Consider the following 22,217-nt stretch of genomic DNA (forward strand, 5'->3'; position numbering starts at 1 on the left):
TGCAAAAGCTACACTCCCACCTCCTCCCAGGCCCTCGTCTTCTGGGTCAGTGTGTAGGACCTGAGTGGGAGAGGCTGCGTTGAATGATCTGGAAGCCTGCAGCTGCCCACTGGGTGCTGGCGACTGGTGGGGGAATTCAGGGAGAGATCCCCGGGGAATGAAAAGCATCCAACAAACTGGGAAGCACCTCGGACCCAAAGGGCTCTTGCCATGGGGACCTGTGGTTTGTTCTTGATTGCGGGGAGCTGCCCTGGGCTGCTGGCTTCTTGGTCACATTGTGTGGACTGCAGTTAGGAGTCAGAGCAGGCTTCTCCTGCCTGTGGGGGCGGAGGATGAAGAGGAGGAAGGTGAGGCCAGAGTAGACTGTATCTTTTGGCTTTAAGTGTGTTTATAGCCTTCCCACCTCCCTGCTGGCTCCCCTGTCCTCTGAGTGCATCCATTCCTACCTCTGATTTTGGTTATGTGCTTTGCGGGGACAGGCACCTGGGCTGCCTCAGGGATCAACCCTGACTCACCAGGGAGTTATTCTCATGACCAGGATGTGCCTGACATCTTGGCAAGGGAGGAGCGGAACTGTTTGTGTGAGTGCCTAGTGGCCCTTGGACAAGCCATTTCTTGCCAGGGATTTGTTTTCTTTCCCTCCACTGGGCTGCCTTATACAGTCTGCTCTTATGGACAACTGATAGAAGAGGATTTTTTTTTTTTTAAATTTTATAAATATGTCTCACCAAGCTTGCCTGTTTGAGGCTGTCTTCATAAAGAAAAAGCCCTTGGATATTTTGATGCTTGTTTTTTTGTGATCAGTCTGACCCTTCACCCCTTAGGATCAGTTGGGGGGATCTCATAAATCTCATATCCTCTGCATAGAAAGACTTCAGCAGGTTGTTTTAGACCTCTTCCCTACTCTGATCCCTGGAAGCTTTGTAGCTTGTTCAAAGAGTTTTCTGATGGTTACCTGCCAGAGGGGGCACTTTGACCATCTTCTTTGAGGATGCCCGGGTTGAATATTGGAGGGTTTTTCATCCCAGACCCTGGGTGAACTTGGGTGGTTCTTGTAGGTCCCTGATCCTTTATCATCTTGACATTTGCATAGTTCTCTATTCCCCTCTGGTTCCAAGGGTGAGGGTGGATATGTAGGGGAAAGGACTGTTTAGCCTGAATTCCTAGGGTGCCTGCTGATGGGCTTCTTATCCACAGATGCTTCCAGATTCTTACCAGAAACCTGAGCTGGAGGTGAAGAGATGGAGAGAGAAGGTTGGAGGGGGACTTTGGTGACTTGGGGAGATTCCCTTAGCTGCTTTTGCCTGTAGCATCCTGAGTTAAATAATTTATTTCTGTTTTTTATTTGCACTCTTCTGTTGATGCTTGCCTGGACTTATCTAGGGAATGGGAAGTGACAGTTTGGACTAACATATTTTCCTAAAAAAATATCAAGAGTCTTTTTCTTTAAAGAGGTCTCATTTCAAATGTTTTTCAAAAGAATTTGGATCCTAGATCAAATTAAATGCAGGTGCTTAAAACCCAAAGCAGAGTCGTTAAGGATTAGCTCCTTGGTTAATCTGGCTTCCAAGTTTGTGGCCCAGGTGTTTCTCTTTTCCCTGGTGAAGTCTGAGAGCACCCCAAGGAGTGGGCGTGGCAAGTTAAGGTGTGGTAGGGGTGGAGGGGAAGGAGGGAGAAAGGAGCTCTGGGGGAGGGAGGGTTTTCTACTGCAAAGCCCTGATAAAGTGGCTTTAAGAGCAGGTTGAACCAGACTGGAACTTTCATTGGTCCTTGTGCTACCCAGGCTAGACCCAGCAAGGCACCACGGAGTCCCTGAAGCAGTCAGGGTGGTTGATGGACAGGTTATCTCAGTCGTAGCTCAGCAAGAGAGACTCACATGCTCCTGATTTGGAGGGCCTTGTCCTGCTTCTGGTTATTGCACGAGCTGCCAGAAGTTCTGTTTGTGTCTTCATCAATTTGCTGTCCACACAGGTTGTGTGAAATGTTTAGCTCTGGTGCTCAGAAATGCCAGCCCTTGAATTGGTGTCCATCAGTGAGCAGTGACCCAGTGGTTCGGTCACTGGGTGGTGAAATCAGGGAAAGGAAAGTTAGTGTTCCAGAAAGTAAAGAGAACTGGCCTTATTTCTGAGGCTGTCCTTCCTCAGTTTTAACAGACGAGTCCCAAAAGCCCAGTGGCGTAATTACATCTTCCAGTTATGAGAAGTTCAAGGTGAGTGTCACTCGTCCGTGGGGGGTCTTCTCCTGAGAGACCCAGGCTCCTCTGTCCTGTGGCTCTGCCCTCCTGCAGGACTCTGGTCCTTTAAATGCAGGCTGCAGATGTGGAAAAGAAACAGGACTGTGTGTGCGCCAGGTCTGTCGCGGCCCTGAGGACCCCCTCTCACAGACCATTGCCTGGAACAAGGTCCTCGGGCCACACTTGCTGCCTGGGTAAGGGTCTGCAGTGTCCTAGGGAAGCAGAGGAAGCAGATTGAGAGAGGAGCTAAGCTCTGACACTATGGCTGTTTTTGTCATTGTCCTTACCTGGCAAAATAGAAGGTGCCACCCAGTCGTGTGTTGACCTTTCTAATCTATTTTTATTTTACTGGTTTACAGAATCAAAAGCCTGGGAACTTCTGTTAGCAATAACCCAAAGGTCGTTTCTGTTGACTTCTGGTAAACATTTCCTTACTTGCAACACTTTAAAAATAAATTTAAAGATACCTCACAATGATGACTTTCTCTTATTTCTCATCATGAATCGAAAGTGAATAATGGTGACTGCAAGGCCACAAGAAACACTGGTTTTGACCAAAGTTGGAAAAGCATGTGGTCTTTCTGGCCTGGGGATTTTTAAAATGTATATTTTTATTTTTATTGACACATGATGACATATTTATCAGGTACACTGATATTTCAATACACATATACAATGCAGCGATCAGGTAATCTGCATAGCCAGGTAATGGTTCTGATCACTGGTGGATCCATTACCTCAAACATTAATAATTTCTGGGTGTTGGGAACATTCAAAGTCTTCTCTGAGTGCTGTTTTGAAATATAGAATTAATTGTGGTTAGCCCTGGTTATCCCACGGTGCTATAGAACGTTGGAAGTTATTCCTTCTATTCATCTGCTCCCCTGTACCCGTTAGCTATCCTTTCTCGGTCTCTGGTGCAATTTTTTTTTTTTTTTTTTTTGAATGGGAGAGATATTTCAGTATTTTGGTTTATAGTCTTCCAAGTACATGTCATCCATATGGAATAAGGATCAGAGTAACGGGATTGATGTGACAAAGGACAAAAATAAAGTGAAAGAAGTGCTTAGGCCAATGAGATCCTGAGAAGATTTCTGCAATCCAATGATGCTCACAATTTCATTGAATGTATCCAGGGCATGAGTGTTTCTTCTCAGGGAAGCTAAGTCTGGAAGAGCATGCATAGCAGGGAGAAGGGACCATGCTGGGCCAGTGACTCACATCTCAGAATTTTGTCATTTCTGAGTGACCTAGGAGGAGAGCGTCTAGGTTTCCCATGGGTGTGGCCATTTCTTACTGGGGGTCCTGATGCCCGTGTTTGTCTCTTTCAGGTCAGTCTGAACGACTCCCACAATCAGATGGTGGTGCACTGGGCTGGAGAGAAGAGCAACGTGATCGTGGCCTTAGCCCGGGACAGCCTGGCCTTGGCGAGGCCCAAGAGCAGTGACGTGAGTATTTGTGTTGCTCTGGGCACTCCTTGGTGCCGTCATTGTGCCCTCTCTGATCCCCTGGGATTAGCATGCCAGAAAACAGTGGGTAATTAGAGGATGGACTTATATGAGAGGGAGGAGAATCTGGGAGTTAATACACGTGTTCCTTGTTTACTGAACATGGAGAGGTGTGGTCAGTGTCACGGGCAGATGAGAGAGGTGTGATTACCTTCGGGAAGTGATGGGTGGTCTGAATCATTCCATCTGCTTAACAAAGTGCTGGGGAAGTGTTCCTGAGCAGAGCTGTGCAAGATGGAATTGAATTGGTCTTTTCCATGTGCTGGTGTCTAACCCATCACTGATGGGAGAGCTGTTGAAAATGGGTTTTCTCATATTCTTAAGGGCGTTTAATAGATTGGGCGCTTTGAAGACGGGAGACTAAACTCAAAGGCCTATGAGAGGCCAGGCAGATAAAGGGCGGGAGGGAAACCACCTGTACATGTCCAATACTCTTATATTTCTAAAGGAAAAAAGTCTCTCCCATTATCATTATTATTTTTTTAAAGTCTGTGGCCACTTGGCCAATAGGCCATTTCTCCACTTTTGAGACAGATACAGGTCCAAGAAACATACATCTGTACCTTCATTCAAAGGTGGTGACTGGTTCTTGGTCTCTGTTGGAGAGGTGCTAGGAAGGACAGAAGTACTTCCTAGGGGCATTGCTCATTGGCTCTAGGCTGTGGGTGCCATGCAGGAGGCAGAGTCCACAATTGCCAGAACTTCTCTGATTTTTCAAGAGAGGCCCAGAGGTCTGAATTTTTATGTGAAACTGTTGAGTCTTACCAGTTGGCAGCTGATGTACAGTTTTACAAACACCATGTGGGCCAAGTAAAATATATGAGAGGGTCAGGACTGGCTCTTGCATCCCCAGTCTGTAGCCTATGTTCCAGACTTCTTGTGGGCAGGAGAAACAATCCTGACCCAAATCAGGGTCTACCATGGTAAAGAAGTGTGAGTCTGTGGACAGATCAACACACCATAGAGCTTCAGTCCCCCAGTGTCCTGATCAGAGGAAACCTGGTGAATTTACTGGCACTCATACCAGGCTTTAGGGTGTTCTTGTAATTTTTGAGTGTAGGTTTGGTCTCTGCGAGGTTCCTTCCTGACTATCCATTGTCTGGGTTGGATGTATTTAGAGTGAGGTGACTGGAGGGAGCCCCAGGAGATATTTGCTAGTGAACTGAACTAGGGCAGCCACAGGCAGGGAGGGCCAAAGAAAGACTGGCTATCATGATGCATAATTCTGTGTTCAGAACCATGGTGTGTGGGAAAACACTGGGTATAGTGCTCTGGAGCAGGGCTAGCCTTGTTTGGGGTGATGACTCTGACCTATTTATAAATGGGGTCAAAGTTTGTGAGCCGCAGCTCTGGCCACAGATGGCCATGTATGACTGCCTGCTGGCTCCATGATATTCTGTAGGTACCTGTGTGTGTGTCAACTCCATCATTACTCCCAGGTATCCCTTTTGGGCACAGGAACCAACTCTGGATTCTATTACGTTGAAAAATCTTCCTTAGGATTTTTATGCATTTAATTGTTTATGTCCAGAAAATATTTTTTGCAATGTAGGGAAAAGAACAACCATTGTTTTATAGTTTTCCTGCACAGATGGGAGCTTAGAGGCACAAAGGGATTTGCATGAGGTCACCCAGCATATCAGTGGGGGACTTTGGGGCTAATGAGAATTAAACCCAATTGTGCATGCCATGTGTGAGGCTGTGGTTTCACTACAGTGACCAACCTGGCTGGGCCTCAGCACTGACAGCTGCACATCCCAGGACTCCCCTCAATCCCCGGTTGAACCAGGAGGGTTGGTCTCCCTCAGCATTGCCAGTCTATCCAGCCTGGCTCTTACTCTGTGTAAATATTTAGGTGTGTCTCACTAAGGGCTCATTGAACATTTGAAGTGATTAACTATTCAGGAATGAAATATGAGATAAGATTAAATGGAAAGGAGACTTAATGCCCAGAGTTAATAAACGGGGATGACAGAAATTTCCTCCATCATATACAAACTACATTAAAGAATTGGCAGATGAAACTGAGATGTTCTGATGTGAAAAGTTAATGCAAAAATAAACTATGACTCAGAGACAGAGTTGTTGTTGGTGGAGTGGTAGCGATCCAAATTATCTTTAAAGACGTCTGAGAGCATGGTTCATAAGACTGGGTCAGAAGGCTGAAGGAAAGGAACTCACACAGGTAAGGGCCTGCGTGAGTGGTGGGGATGGCCAAGGTCATGCCCATTCAGTATGTAAAGAGGGGTGGATCTAGATACTGCAATCCCGAATGGTTTGCTCTTAGACAGGAGAAGAAAAGTCCTCACCTGCTGAACTTGTAGCCTGGGTGATTCTGTGAAGAACAGTGCCTGCAGGACTAATTTTTTTTTTTTTTTTTTCTGTGATAAGGTGATGAAATGAAACAGATGTGACTTATCTTGACCCTTCCTTACTCTTTATTTCTTTTTTCTCATGATACATGTTACAAAGTATTCAGGTGTGACATAATTGGCCAAGAGCATCCTGAAATAGTGTCTACCAGCAGATCAAAATCAACCAGGAAAGATGCCATGAATGATTGGTTTCACCGCTCTTGTTAACAGCACAGACTCTGTAGCCTGTGGGAGGCTGGTGTCTGGCTTAGCAGACTCTGAAATCAGAACATCTGGGTTGGAATCCTGGCTCTGCCATTCATTAGCAGTCTGACCTTAGGCCAGGTTGTTTACCTTCTCTTGGTTTTTGGGCTAGTAAACTTTCTGTTACTATAATAAAATACCCGAACTTATCAACTTATAAAGAGATAAGCTCAGCTTTGGAAGTTCCAGTCTATAATTGTTGGACCCATTGTTTTTAGACCTCTGGTGGGGGTCCTGGATGGCAATACTGGGGAGCACGTGGCAGAACCAAACCACTTACATCATGTGCCAGTTGACAAGGGGGATCAAGGAGGGGACCAGGACCCCATGGTTCCTCTCAAGGCCACATTCCCAGGAATCTAAGACATCCCACTAGGCTCTGCCTCTTAAAGGTTCCACTGTCTTCCAGTAATACCAAACCTTTCACATGTGGGCCTTTGAGAGAGGTTTAAGATCTGAACCATAGCAGTGTTCTCATGTATCACAGAGAAAGTGCTAGTAAAAAGTTGCCACTCAAAATGTAGTATGTGGGTCAGTTCCATGGGTGTTTTATGGGAGCTGGTTAGAAATGCAGAATTTTGAGGCTGGGGATGTAGCTTCATGGCAGTCTAGCATGCACAGGGTCTTGGGTTTGATCCCCAGTACCACACGCACACAAACACACACACAAAAGTGCAGAGTTAAATGTAGAATTTCCGGTTCCACCCCAGACATGAATGAGGACCTAATGAATTAGCGTCCTGCTGGGTGATTTGTAAGCATATTAAAATTTGAGAAGCAGTGTTATAAAGGACCTGAGCAGTGCCAAACGTGCCATATTTTTTGTCCATTTCAGTCCTCTTCTTCCTCCCTTTTCCTTCCTCATTATTATTATAGTTTTGAAGTATAAGGAAAGGAACTTTAAACTGTTCACTTTGAAGGACCCTCTTTAGAGGAAAGAAAGGGGTCTAACTGGCATCTTGGGGTAGTTTAGTAACTTCTCCGGAGCTGAATTTTGTTCTGAGGGAATAGCGTGGTGTTGAGGTCAGAGAGGACCAATTAGTGCAGAAACCTGTCTGGATGACAACAACTGTCGCAGCACAAGACGAGGGAGAGCAGGCTGTCTGCCCTAGTTTGCTTGGAGGTCGCAGTGGACGGTGCGTCAGCACCAGCATGCTGCCGGGAACAGGAGGCAACCTGACCGGGAATTTGCTCTTGGGGGTGCAGTCTGAGGACCAGGAAGCCACCAGCCTGCGTGAGGTTCATCAGCACTTTCCAGAGGACTTTCATATTTTGTTCAGTGTGTGCAAGGGTTACTTGCCTGTAGAGCTTATGGTCTTTTGTCAGTTAAACCCAGGTAAGAATTATGAGAAAGAATGTCGTGGCTTGTGCCTGGACTGTCCCCCAGAAGCCCATGTGTTGAATGCTTGGTCCCCAGTGCAGCAATGTCCAGAGGTCAGAAGTGATTGGATCGCAAGGGCTCTGACCTCCTCAGTGGATTGATCACTGAGAGGACTCGGGAGGAGGTGGAACTGTGGGCAAGTGGAGTGTGCTGGGAGGAAGGAGGTCACTGGGAGTGTACCCTCAGGGTCTTTGTCTTGTTCCTGGACCCTTCTTCCCTCTCAGATTCCTGGCTGCTGGGAGCTGACCATCTTCCTCCCACCATGCCCTTCCACCATGACTTCGGTCTCACCTAGGGCCCAAGGCCAGGGAGCCAGCTGACTGTGGTGTGCAACCTCTGTATCTGTCAGCCAAAATAAACTTCTCCTTTAAATTGTTTTTTGTCAGGGTTTTGGTCACAGTGACGAAAAACTGACTAATACAATAGGATAAAAATATTATGTTGGAGTTGTTCAACCTGTAGAGGGCAAGGAAGGTCAGTGAGCTGTCTTTGATATGTTCAGGCATAGGATGAACACCTACATACTTACTCTTCAGTTAAGTATAAGACCCAAGAGATTTTTGTTTTTTTATTTTCTTGTGGTGCTGGGGTTTGAACCCAGGGCTTAATGCATGCTAAGCAAGTGCTCCGTGCTGAGTGGTGCCCCTAGCCCTAGAGAGGGATTTGTTTGCAGGTGGAAAGGAAGGAAGGGATTTTTGGTAGCGAGGATGCTTTTACTTGGAAGTGTGCAGTGGCTTGGCTGAGAATCTCAGAAAGGTTCTTCTGCTAGCCAGCACACCTTCTGGTGCTTGGCCTATGGATTTGGTGTGTGGCTTTGTTTTTAACAGAGAAGCATTAAGTACGGAGAAGAGAACGTTCTCCAAGATGGTAACTTGTGGAATGGAAAGACAACTGGATTTGGAAGAAATCGACCTAGCCGTAGTCTTCACTTCTATGAGTGTTAATTTTTGCTGCCTCATGATGGAAATAATTACAGTCCACCCTCCTTCCTTATCCATGGGTTCTACATCCATGATTCAACTGGCTGCAGATTGGAAATGTTGGGAGAAACAATTGCATCTGTACCAAGCATGTAGACTTTTTTTTTTTTTTTTTCTTTCTTGTCTTGTTCCTTAAAACAATGCAACATAACAACTGTTTACAGAGCTCTTAAATTGTCTTAGGTATTGCAAGTGATCTGGAGATGATTTAAAGTAAAGGAGGATGTGATTAGGTTCTATGGGAATACTGTGCTATGCTAGGGACTTGAGCACCCACAGATTTTTGGTATCTCTGGGGGTCCTGGAACTACTCTCCCTCAGATATTGAGGGAGGGTGGTGTTCTCTCAGTCACTCACTAATTCATTCAGTTCACGTTCTTTTGTTCATTTTTTCAGCATATCAGTTAATCTTTGGTTTATAATCTTATTTATTCATTGTAGAAGTCTTTGTTGACTACCTACTGTGTCCTCAGTACTCTGAAGGGGAGACGAACTTGTGGGATTTTTAGAGATGAAGAGAGATAATAAGTACAAAGGAGTATTGTGTCCTGAAAAATGCTACCCCAATATAAACACTCTCACATTGGTGCAGCTCAAGAAATAAATCATAGTGGAACATCAAGTTATGGGATATTGGAGCTGAAGGCGGCCGTGGTTCCCTGTTTGCAAGGCCATGAGTTTGCTCTGTGTAGCTTAGGAACCTACCTGGACTCCAGTGTCCATTCTTGGCCAGTAGAATGGAAGGAAGTGAGAAAGTTCCGCTTTGTCCTTTTCCCCACTCAGGTTATCTGTGAGCTCTCCAGCTGCTGGATTTCTGGAGCTGCCTTTGTGACAGTACCTCATTGTGCGCTTGATAGTCAGGAACACATGTTGTGTGTTTCTGCTAGTTCCTTTCATGGTGACCCAGATAAAGGCAGAGGCTCTGTCTTTGCATCTTCTAACCTTGACATCTATGAAATGTTAACAGCCTACCCGTGTGTTCAGTCCCTGATGTACAGCCCTCCTGTCCTCATTGTGTACACAGCGCATTGTTAGCAAACATTTCCATGTTTACACGCCCATCCTCTCTAATGGCCGCGTCTGATTCATCTTTGTATGTCTGTTGCCTGGCATAATACTTGGCTTTGGTGAAACCCTCCAGACATGTTGCTCTTGAATTAAATAGGCAGGTATGGCAATGAACTTGCTGGGATTAGTCCAGTAGTTCCCATTTTTCTTGGAATTTACCTTCCTTTTTTTTTTTTTTTTTTGATGCTTCCCTTGATTCTCTTTCTCATAAATCATTTGAAAAATAATTAACTTATTATCATCATTGTTATAGTCATCTATCAGATTCATGTTTACCCCTACAATTATATCTCTTGATTTTATTCCCTGACAATTTCCATTCTACCCTCCATGACCTCAGTTGAAAATAGCTTTGAGATCGTTGACTTGGAAGGCAGGCAGCCTGGTCTGCCTTCCACTCTGCTACTTGTTTTCTGTGTTCGTACAGTGGCAAGTAACTAATCTCATAAGCCCCTGTTATCTTCTCTGTAAAACAATTTTAACAATTGTGTTTGCCTCATGGGGTTGTTGTGAGAGTTACCTGAGCTCATTCATTTGAAGAGGTTAGTACCATCTCTGCATATAGTGAGCACTTGATGAATGACAGGCCTTACCTTTTATCACCTTGGTTACCACATCACCAGAAACCAGGAAGCAGTGGAGAAATGAATTCTGTTGGCACAGATGTGGATCCTGCTGCTGTTCTCATCTCCTGTGCACGGAATCACAAACGTAGTGCGGGAGAGGGATTCTGGTCCTAATTCCTTCCTTCCTTCCTTTTTCTTTCCTTCGGTTGAATCCAGGGCCTCATGCATACTAGGCAAGCTTTCTATCGCTGAGCTACACCTCATCCTACTGACATCTTTACCTTGTGCATATTTAATCATCTGTACTTCTTCATCTCAGGCTGTGGGGTGCAGGCCCTTGAGGGTTTTCTTTCTTTGGGTATGGAATGCTCTAAGCAGCAAACTTCTCTGAAGAGGGATGCTGGATTACCTTTTGGGGATATTTCAACAGATGGCAAAACATATTTTCAGCCCTTACCTCCTCAGACACACATATTTGCTTTGCCTCTGGATGAAATCTGTTAGACACTTAACCCATGATGAGGATGTTACCAGTATTTCTGCATTTGTCTCCTGCTGCAGGGACTTGACTGCCTCAGAAAAGAGGCAGCGTATTCCAGGCAGACGTGGCTGCAGTGCTTGGTGCCAGACATAGAAGTGCCCTGCTTTCCTTTGTGGGTTTCCTGCTAGCATCAGTACTTCATGATGTCAGGGACCCAGTGGGAAAGATGTTCAGGGTCCAGGGCAGATGATGGAAGGTGGAGGCAGATGAGTGATCTCCGCCTAATTCCTCACCCACTCTTTTCTTCTTTCTCCCCTTCGCTGTCTTGCAGGTGTACGTGTCTTATGACTATGGAAAATCATTCAGTAGGATTTCAGAGAAACTCAACTTTGGTGTGGGAAATAGCAGTGGAGCTGTGATCGCCCAGTTCTACCACAGTCCTGCAGACAACAAGCGGGTAAGGAAGCGGTTGACCCCAGGGCCCTGATTTCAGGGACTGTATTTTGGAAAGATTGCTGCTCCGAAGGGGGACGGGGCGATGGTGCTCTTTGTGATCTTTGCAGTGTGGCTTGTAGCCAGCCACTGTGTTTCTGCTAACCCAGGAGTTTGTGACAGAGTACAGTTCTCAGGTGGGTCTGTTCATAATCAGGCAGGCCAAGTACTGGTCAGGCAGGATTTCCAGACAAACAAGGGCAACTTAAACCACAGAAAATCTGCTGACCAATGAACAGCTTGATTCACGGGTGGCAAAAATGTTTCCCAGGTACACTGGGACTTTGGTTGCCGTCTACTCTGAGGCTTCTTAGAGCAGCTGCTGAACTTTGCTTTTGTTGGCACCCTCAGTATGCATGCAGCTTGCTTGCATTTGCATGGGTGCCCGTGTGTGTGTGTGTGTGTGTGTGTGTGTGCGCGCGCGCGCGCGCGCGCGCGTGCGCACTTCCCCCTCCTCAGTCTATATGAATATAGAAAAGAAAAGCACTACGCCAGCCCTCCTGTGCCCCTCCTTTGTTTTCCCAGCTGGAATGCCTGGGGCTGTGTGTCTTGGGTCAGAACCTGCAGGCAGTTGGATTTGGAGGAAGCTTGACCCCGGGCCCCAGGCAGGTGGAGGGGAAGCCATGGAGCCTGCCCGACTTTCCTGCTCAGAGAGTTGGATTTGCTTACTCTCTTTCCCACTCCCCAGACCTGGTGGCTTTTTCTAGGGAAAGACCCTTTGTAGCGAAACTCCTTAGGAGGAAAAGCTTTCTGTGGTAAGGAGAGCTGCTGTTTTCTGCTCATCCAGAAAGGGCTGAGTGAGCCAGAGCTGCAGGGTCCTCATTCCTGAGCCCTTGTGCCAGGTTACCCTTGGTCTCCTAGCAGGGCTGCATTCAGAATATTTAGCAACTGGTGTGGCTGGCCCCTGACCAATCGGAACAGACCCCATCTGGAGCTAGGTCCAGGAATCACCCCCACCCCCAATGGGCATTAACCTTTTAGTTGCTGGACTCCACGAAGGTCCTGGGGCGTTAGGAACTTCCCAGCAGTGACTGTTTACCAGCTGGTATACAGCACTAAAAAAAAAAAATAATAATAATTAAAAGCTAGAATTGTCATAACTGGTATATAATGGTTAACTATCGGCCCTGCCTGGTGATCTCAGAGGGAAACTGCAGTTAGGAGCAGACTATCCGCTCTTATCTAACTCTAGGGTGACAGAGCAGTTTTTCCCTGAGATGAAAAGTGAGGACAAGGTGTTGGAGGGACCTGGCTGTGTACCTCCCCCGATGCCCTGTGGCCAGTGAAGCCTGGTCCTGGGGCTCCCAGAGGTGGATGGGCTGCTTCATTCTGGGCTCATGAGAGATGAGGAGCTTCATCTAGGGTCTGGTTGCTGGCTGTGCTGCTTCTCGCCTGGATGGATCCGTGTTCCCCCTGCCTCCTAAGAAGCAAAGGATGCTCGGTTTTGGCTTTGCTTATCTGATTATTGTTATTACCATTACTTTTCCACATCATCTCAGAGCTATCCCTGGCTGGAGTCATGGCCTTGAATTTGCCCTTTTGTCTCTCTAGACTCCCTTTTCAGCTTCGCTGGTGCCCCTCCCACCTTAGGGCACAGATGTCTACAGGCAGGTCTGTCTTCCTTCCGGCCTCTTGTAGGTTGTGGTGAGCAGCTGCTAATACCACAAGTCAGAAGAGTTGGGAGACAGGAAAGTGATCTTGGGCCTGCACGAGGAGTTCAGTGCAGACAGAGGACCAGGGGCTTTTGGAGCCTCAGATCTGCAGAAGATGCAGAGTAGGCCCACGGAGTTGGGACAAGAGGGAAGGAGAACGTGGAGGTAACAGGAGTAAAAGAGGTTTAGATGGGGCATGGTGAGATGGGTCACATGTTCGCAGTCCATCTCCCATCAGCCATGCAGGTGAGGCATCTTGGATTTCTTCTGGGGAAATTGGACAGGATGGGGAATCAGGAGAACAAAGAGAAGTTGCTTTCATGGGGAATTTAATGATGGTGGGACCTGAGGCCTGGAGCAGGCGGAGGAGGGAGGCAGCCTTCCCTGCAGTTTCTAATTCCCCAGAGAAGGCTGTTACCCTCCCCAGACATCTCAGGAAGGAAGTGATGACTCTTATTGTGCTGATTGCTTTTGTTACTTTTACCTTTGTCCCCTGGAAGGCAAATCACCCACCAGACCTACCATTTCCTGAGAACAATCACACGAGGCTGGGCGCCTCCCTGTCAACAGCAGTGTGGTAGGCCCAGGCAAATCACCTGGGTAAAGAGGTTCCGGTCCATGGGCTGTTAGTGCTTGAAGTGAATGTCAGAAGCTGCTCTGGGAGGTTCAGATGTCAAGAGGGGGCCTCTGGAAGTCTGAGGGGGGTGTGTGCCTGTGGGGGGGTGAGGAGGGGCGAGGAGGCTGCCGGCTGTGGTCCGTGGCTCCACCTGGTGATGGAGATGGAGTGGTTGTGGGGACATACGAGTTTCAGGTCTGTTTTTGCATTAGCCTGCAGTTCTATTTCACTCTTCTGGTCCCCTGTGTGCTGTTCCCTGGACCAGTGTGCAGCTCCAGCCACCTGGTAGTTCCACCAGCCTCCTAGGCCCCACCCATCTGCCAGGCAATATCTAATTGTGCCTGGGGCCCTTTGAAGCACCACTAAAGTGCTGTAGGCTTCAGAGCCTCACTGTCCCCGGAGACGAGAAGTGATCCTGCCTTTCTCCAGGCGGAGGTTGGTCCCAGCAAGATAACCAATTCTGCTTCCCTTTTTTTCCTATTTCCTGCTCTGACCTTCCTCCTCTCATGGAACTCTGTTTCTTCACTCAAAACTGGAGAGAGCTGCTTGTGTTGATAACATGTAGATATAATTCGTAGCTAGATTTGTTATTTTTCCAGAAGTATTTGTATTTTCAGAGGAAACGTAGCTCCATCATCAAAGGATGGAGCTCCTGTAGAATATTACGCGGTTGCAAATTGGTCCAGAGGAGTCGGGGTAGGAGAAGATGCTCCTGAGATTGCGTAGTTCAGGAAGCAGCTCTCAGGGCACCTTTGCGGGCAGCCCTATGGGGTTGGCCACCAGTGAGCTTGTCAGTCAGGCAGTAAGGGGCTTACGAGCAGAGTAGGGCATTTTGAGCTTCTCTAACTTGTGCATACGTGACATGTAATTACAAGGTGCACCATGTGGCTGTGATGCATGGAATCTGCTGCTGAGTAGAGCTGGGGGGGGTTAAGTGAGGTTGAGTCAGAGGAGTAAAATCTTCATGGGGTGCTTAGGATTAGGAATGGAACTTCAAGGATAGTCACAGGACATTAAAAGGTACAACAGAGCTGGTGGGAGCCTTCAGCAGGAGGAAGGTGTGTGTAGAGGCTTCAGGGTGCCCGCGTGTGGTTTCTGAGCAGGATACTCAGGAGGTTCGCTTCTCAGGAGTGGAGAGTTTGCATTGAACTGCTTTGTAATGTCAGTCTGCCCCATCTAAAGATGGGATTTTTCTTAGCCTTGAGCACCGTGGGGAGCCATGGAGGAGCCTGAATAGGGGAGCAGCTGAGTCGTATCTGAGGGACATATACCTGCCAGCAGTATGCACGTAGGGTTGGAAATCAAAGTTTAAAGAGTCTGGAAAGGGAATCCTTGTGACCATGAGGTTACTTAGTCACTCACCCAAACTCATACTTTCCTCCAAGTGTTTCACACACTGGAAGTCCTGGGAGACACAAGGAGGCATACAACCCAGTGTCTGCACCCAGTTTGCTCACAGCCTTTAATAGGACCACAGACCATGCTAGTAGAACTGGGTATAAAAAGGAAGACATGCACAAAATTTGAAAAAGACTTTGGAGGAATACCTAATGGAATAGTTGACTGTTTAAAGTGAGGACCAAAGGGAGGGAACAGAGTAAAAACTCAGTGCCTGGCATTGGGATATAGCACAGAAGGCTCTTAGGGCAGAGGGAGTGAGAATTAGGTTTTGTTGGGAACTGAAGAATTCAGTTTTGGACACTGTGAAATATCTTGGTCTATCTAAGAGGAGAAGCTGAGAAGGTAAAGAAGGTAGTGAAGGTAGAACCTCAGTGAGAAGTCAGACTGTAGATGTAAAAGTCATTTTATTTGGCTGTTTTTCTTTGCTAAAACAAAATGCTTGAGGCTTGGTACTTTATAAAGAAAAAGAGGTTTTACTTAGCTCACAGTTTAGAGCTGAAAATCTAAGAGGAGCCCTATCAGGTTGGCCTCTTGGCTACATCACATCGTGACAGATGGTGGGCGCATGTGTGAGAGGGAGTGTTCATGTGATGAGACAGGATTCCAGATTGTGAGATGTAGCATTCTTAATGACCTAGTACCCTTCATGAGGTCCTCCTACCTCTTGAAGGTCTCACTGCCTCTTGACATTGCCACACTTCCAATTCAGGGCCCCTTGGGGGCCATAGTACATGCAAACCACAGCCGTCAAACCACCGTGGCGCTTGTCCTTGAGGCAGCAGATGGAGCTGCATGGAAGGATGAGCCGAGATAGCAAAGGAAAGAAGAGTCACGAGGTGGGAGGAGCAAAGAGGGCTGGAGGTGAAGGAGCCTGCAGGAGAGCCAGGTCTGAGATGGCGAGGGAAAAGGGAATTTCCAGTAAAAATGGAAGAAGTGGGTTAGGAGAGGAGGCAGCAAGTGAGTCCAATGGGGTAATGCAAGACCGACCATTGAATTCTAGAAATGACACCTTTTGGTTGGAAGCAGAGAGAAGGATGGATGAATGGTTAAGAGCTGGGCTCTGCACTGGTCAGGCGTGGGTGTAAGTGCTGCCTGCCCCTGTGTCATCTTGGGCAGCTAACCACTCTGCCGCTCTAAGCTTCTGAGTCCTTGTTACCAAAAGGGGTGTGACAGCACTACCCCAAGCGCTGAGCTGCTGTGGGTGCTTGATACTTGGCACCTACTATGTGCTTTTGAAAAAATTTAACCATTCTCATAAACAGTAATAAGTTCTCTGACTGGGAACGTGATTTTTTTTTTTTTGATTCACAAATGTGATCCTGCTGGAAACCACGACATAGATTTCTGGAGAAGTCTTTTCAAACGGAGAACACTCCCTTCCCCGGGAACCCAGATGGTTGAGGCAGAGGAAGATAGGCTATTTCTAGGGAATGCTTTTCGTGGCGAAAATTATGATGATCCTCCTAGGATCATAATTGTTTTTATTACATTGCATTTGCTTAGAGTAGTTTCTGCTTTCAAAACATTTACTACCTTTCCGTTAGATTTAATTAGGCTGCTGTAGAGGGTGAGGATTTACATTAGATGCTGGGGAGGAAATGAGAGCACAGAGTGTGCTCTTGGGAAGTGTCTGGTCAGGATTTGGGGAGAGCGTGGGAATGAGGCGTAAGAGCATGTGAAAGCCACGTGGGAATGAGCGCCAAGTGGTTAGTGCAGGCCCAGCTTCGTGCTGAAAGGACGCAGAGGAAGGAGCTTGATCTGGGTCAGGTGTTGTCCATTAGAGACTGTCCTTCCATGGATTCCTTCAGAGTGATTGACTTCTAGATGTGAATGACGGGTGGTGGGCGGAGCTGGGCCCAGTTGCTCTGGTTTCTCGTTCATAGCCTGGTCTCCTGGGCCACCCTGGCCCCCAGGACTTTCATGTGCGTTCCAGGCTTGTTTCCAGTTCTTTCTGCAGGTCCTCAAGACTGTCATCAAAATATGATACTTTTTTTCCCCCTCCTTTGTGCCCAAACACAAACTGCCCCAGAAGTGGAACGTTCCTTCCCTGTGGAAGTCTTGCCTGCCCTTCAAGGTTCACCTCTTCTGTGGAGTCATTTCTGACATGCATAGGTTCTTCTAGGACCCTGCCTTTGGTTTCTCTCTGAATCCTGAATTGTGAATTACGTGAACTGGCCTGTGCCTACTAGGCTGCCAGTGAGTGACAAAAGGATCCTGGATTTTTATGTGGTACCCCCGCATCTAGACCACGGTGGGTCTGCAGTACACCTGTTAATCGACTTTCCTTCAAGTTGTACCCAAGAGAACTCTAAGGCTGCAACCTCTCTCCAGCCAAACTTGTTCCAAGTCACCGGCATAGACAAGCAAAATAAGGCCAGGCCCTGCTCATCAGAGCCACTTCCTGCCCGGGTCCTCAGAGCTGCCGGGTCACCTGGCATAGTAACAAGAACGAGTAGCCTCTCTTCTTAGACAGATATGGTCTTACTGATTTTCCTGGAATGGTGTGTCCCATAGGTGCTCAGAGCATGCAGGGAGGGACAGCAGTCTCATCTGTGTTCAGCCAGCAGATAGTCACCCTGAGATTGTGACTGACTAACCTGCCAGGAAAGGCTTGACCAGCTTCATGACCTGCTTCAACTTGCTGCCTGTGGCTCCTCCTGACCCACCACTGCACCCTTCTTCACTGAGCATCCTTTCATTGCCAGGAGATGTTGGGAGCTGGGGAGGATGACACTGGAAGCCAGTGTCCCCATGACCTGCGTGTGCCAGCGCATGGGTTGGGGAGGCGCTGGGTGGCTCTGGCTGGGTGCTGTGCTGAGTCCCTGTTTTCTCTTGCAGTACATCTTTGCGGATGCTTATGCCCAGTACCTCTGGATCACATTTGACTTCTGCAACACTATTCATGGCTTTTCTATCCCATTCCGGGCAGCGGATCTCCTCCTGCACAGTAAGGCCTCCAACCTCCTCCTGGGCTTCGACAGGTCTCACCCCAACAAGCAGGTAAGAGAGCTTCCGGAGCTCAGTTGTCTGGGGTTCCTGGGCTTTTCTGCTGGGCCTGGGTGGATTGTGTGTGTCCTTTGGGTGACCTCACCTCTGGCCCCTCCCTCCTCCTCTTTGAGCTTAGCTACTGTTTCACTTACCTCAGCTCAGGAAAGGTCTGTCCCCCGCGCACCCTCCTCCTGCACCCCTGCCAACGCTCAGCACCCAGCACTTGGCAGGCCCTGTGCCTTAAACACCAAACATCATGCCCCTTTGTTAGCCCTTGGGGTGAATCGAGATCCTGGAATTTAATCAGAGAGAGCTGCCTAGAGAAGTCTGGGGTCTAAGGTCTTCTGAGACCTCTTGTCACATTTCTGTGCTACTTCCATCCTCCACCTCGTTTGTTTGTTTGTTTTTTCCAGTGCTGGGGATCAGACCCAGGGCCTGGCACATGCTAGGCAAGTGCTCTGCCCCTAAGCCCCACCCCCAAGTCCCACCTTAAACCTGCTGCTCTGCCCACCACCTCTCTGAAGTCACCGTTACCTTTTATATCTTGCTTTGTGTTGTGTGCGTGCGTGGGTAGAACATAAATGTGTGTGTTTTCCTCTTGGAATCCAGGGTGGAAGGAAAGCTAGCAGGTGAGAAGAGAGGCCAAGTAGGATTTATATTTCAAGGTGAAGCTTGCCGAGTCAAGAATGTTGGTCAGGCCTAAAACTCTGAAGCCTGTAGATCCTGTACGAGCACATTGATGAGGAGCCTCAGATGTTTTTGTTCAGAAGAACCTTGGAACATTTCTTTGCTTTGTGGGCTGTTTAACCAAAACACAGATCTGTTTACTTTTGCTTGCCTTCGGGAGTAACCTAAGCTTATGTGGGCTGGGTCAGTTTACCAGTGGAGGTGGGTTATTGTTATTTTTGGTCTCATGCTTCCTAATACACATATGCTGGGACTAGAGGAACCCTTGGGTTACCTCAGTGCAAGTTGAGGGACTTTGGCAAAGAGCAGCAAGTGAATTACTTGAGGCCTTGTCTGCGTGTTCACTTGATATCCTTTGGTGCTCTGTACTTGGCTGGAGTCCTGTCAGCTTTGATGACCAAGGCTCATTTAGATTTTTTTTTTCTTTTTCCTTTTTTTTTTTTTTTTTTGGTGTTAGGGATCAAATTCAGGGCCTTGTACAGACTGCAAACTGGGCAACACTCTACCACCTAGCCACATTCCTAGTCCATAGGTTTTCTTTTTTCTTTTTTTTTTTTCCCCTTAAATTGAGGTAAAATACACATTTTATTATCTTAACCATTTTTAAGGGTGCTGTTAATTGGCATTCAGTATATTCATTTTTTTGGACTACATTGCCACCATCCATGTACAGAATTTATCTTCTAAGCTGGAACTCTGTGTCCATTAAACATTGACTCCCCATTTCTCTCTGCCCTGAGCCCCTGGCTACCACCATTCTACTTTCTATCTATGGTTTTGACAGTTCTAGGTACCTCATGTAAATGGAATCATATACAATTTGTCTTTTTGTGACTGGCTTATCTCAGTGTCCTCAAGGTTTATCTATACTCCAGTATGTGTCAGAATTTCCTTTTCAAGGCTGAATAATAGTCCATTGTATGGATATACCACATTTTTGCTCATCTGTTTGTCCCTTGATGAACACTTGCGTTTCTTCTACATTTTGTATATTTTAAATAATGCTGCTACCCATTGCAAGTTTCTTTTAAATCTTTTCCCCCCCTTGCAGTGCTGGGAAAGTGTTTGTACATGCTAGACAGGTTCTCTACCTCTGAGCCACATCCCCAGGACACTATTTCCTGGTCAAGAAGTACCATTAACTGGGGGCTAGAATCAAGTAGAAAAAATTTCTGGTAATCCATAAATGGAATGCAAGTCACACTCATTTTTCCTTCCAGTGGCTACTGAGGAAGAGTGCAAAGGTGCCCATCAGTCCTTCCCTCCCTGTCTGTTTGCTTTTGGGTGACCGCACAGAATGCGTGCTGTTGAGGCAGGGATTCAGTGGGTTTTGCAGGTGGTTCTCTTCCGGTTGTATGCACTTCTCATATCATGACCTCTTGTTGTCTTTGCAGCTGTGGAAGTCTGATGATTTTGGCCAGACCTGGATCATGATTCAGGAACACGTCAAATCCTTCTCTTGGTGAGTTGTGTCCTCTAGGAAGTCCCAACTTCCATACATCCTTACTGCAGTTCGAGCTTCCTCGTGGTAGACAGACCTTTGGTCCTCACCTGAAGTGTGAGGCATTTAGCTCAAGAAATACATTTTCTAGGCCTGAGAATTAGGGCTGCAAGTGTAATGAACTCGGAGGCAGGAACGAGAAAGGAAAAAGTGACGTGAGAGGAAGGGAAGAGCTTTTGCATTTTTCAGTCCCTCAGGGGACCCAGGGGAAGCTTGAGGCTCTTGCATGTAGTAGAGCTCTTAAAGGCCTTCATTTTTAGAACATCGTCTCAGGAGTGAGATTTTCCCTTTCTATAAAATTCAGGCATTTGTTCATTCACAGCATATTTTTTTTGGAAATATCTGCTAAATATAAAATCTGCTAGATACTTTAGGGTATAGGAAGTTGAATAATTTATGGATACAGTTATTAAGGAGAATGTAGTTTAGGGGGTAAGAAAAGACATATTTCATGTATATAATTTGAATTATGAAAGAAGCGCAGAAGTATCAGACAGAAAGAGAAGCCAGAGAGGGACCTTCCAGAAGGTGTGCTCATGGATGGCTTCGTGAAGGAAGTTGCCCTTGATCAAGGATGCACAGCAGGTAGGAGGTAGCATGGCAGGATCGGAGGAAGGAACTCCAGACAGGAACAGGATGGCACAGGCAGAGATGAGTCACTGGTACTCGGGTGAAGAACACTGGGTCTTCTGTTTGGACAGGGTATTGGGTGAAGTTTGGAGAGGAGACTTGGTATCAGAATCTGCAGTGCTTGAGAGAGGGATTTGGACTGAATGCTGGGAACAGTGGGGAGTCTTGGAGGTGATTGAGGAGGGGGTACCATAGACTATGCTTCAAGAAGGATAGTCACTTCTAGTCGTGCTTGCTTCTGCCCTTGTGCTGGGGCGGTGACTCAGTGTATGACCTTGAACATGAGAGTGCACGTGTACAGTGTATGTATGTGACAGCTTTCCAGGAACAGGATCGTGGGCTTGGTGGGTGTGCCCGGATTGCTCTAGGCCCTGTTCACATGGATGACTAGAAGACTTGAGGCCTCCCAGACTGACTCTTGGCTCTCCCACCCTAAGCCAGCTGGCCGTATCCCGCCCCGCCCTTGTCAGTTTCCAGTTGGTCAGGCCAAGGACTGCGAAGTCCTTGCAGGCTGTCACAAGTGCTGTTGGCCCCTCCCTCAGCTATGTCCCAGGTCGACTGCGTGGCTGCTCCTGTGCTCGGCCACCACTGTCGCCCAGTGAGTTCTATAGTCAGTTCTCAGTCCACAGACAGATCTGTCCTGCCGAAAACAGGTCACACCGTCTTGTGGCTCCTCTTTGAACCTTTGGATGCACTGTGTTGCGGTTTCCCCCCCCCCCCGTGCATTTCTACCGCAGGGCACAGGGCCTTTGCATTGCTGTTTTCTCTGCCTACAGTGATACTGCTTATTCCTTGCCTCATTAGGTATCTGCTCAAACAGCTCCTTTTACAGTGAGGCCTACTCACAGGATCTTATGTATTGATTTACTTAACATAAATTTTACTGTGTATATTTAAAGTGTGCAATATGATGCTATGAGTTAGGCATAGTGAAATGGTTACTGTAGTGAAGCAAATTAACCTAGTTATCCTGGGAGGTGTGTGTGTGAGTGTGTGAGAGAGAGAGAGAGAGACAGACAGACACGAGAGTGGCTAAAATCTATGCATTTAGTAAAAATCCCAAATAAGAGTATTTTCAAGTATTGTCCTCATGTTGTACATTAGATCTCTAAATTTGTTCATCCTGCACACCTGTCACTTTGTATCCTTTGACCTAGGACACTCCCCCACCCCCCGTTTTATTCTCTCTCTCTATGCATTTGATTTTCTTTTCATTGTACACATAAGTGTGATCAGGCAGTATTTTTCTGTCTGGTTATTTCACACAGTGGAACATCTTCTAGGTCTCTCCATGTCACACGTCTCCTCTCCTTTACAAAGGTCGACTACTATTCCATTGGGTCTGTCTGTCAGTTTCGTCATTCTCTTTTCTGTCACAGAACACATGGGCTGTTTTCATATTTCAACTGTTGTGA

The 22,217-nt window shown here is 47.1% G+C and overlaps 1 protein-coding gene across 1 annotated transcript in view; it reads left to right on the forward strand.

The window, feature by feature from the left end:
- The window catches only part of SORL1 (sortilin related receptor 1), a 154,892-nt gene that overhangs the window by 13,025 nt on the left and 119,650 nt on the right, over positions 1 to 22,217 (forward strand). Inside the window, exons 2-5 of the mRNA XM_079105505.1 lie at positions 3,565 to 3,681; positions 11,167 to 11,292; positions 17,835 to 17,996; positions 20,066 to 20,133. Of these exons, the coding sequence (XP_078961631.1) occupies positions 3,565 to 3,681; positions 11,167 to 11,292; positions 17,835 to 17,996; positions 20,066 to 20,133 (473 nt within the window). The remainder of the gene's footprint in view (positions 1 to 3,564; positions 3,682 to 11,166; positions 11,293 to 17,834; positions 17,997 to 20,065; positions 20,134 to 22,217) is intronic.

This window comes from Sciurus vulgaris, assembly GCF_902686455.1.
Source record: "Sciurus vulgaris genome assembly, chromosome: 11".
NCBI classification, from domain to species: Eukaryota; Metazoa; Chordata; class Mammalia; order Rodentia; family Sciuridae; genus Sciurus; species Sciurus vulgaris.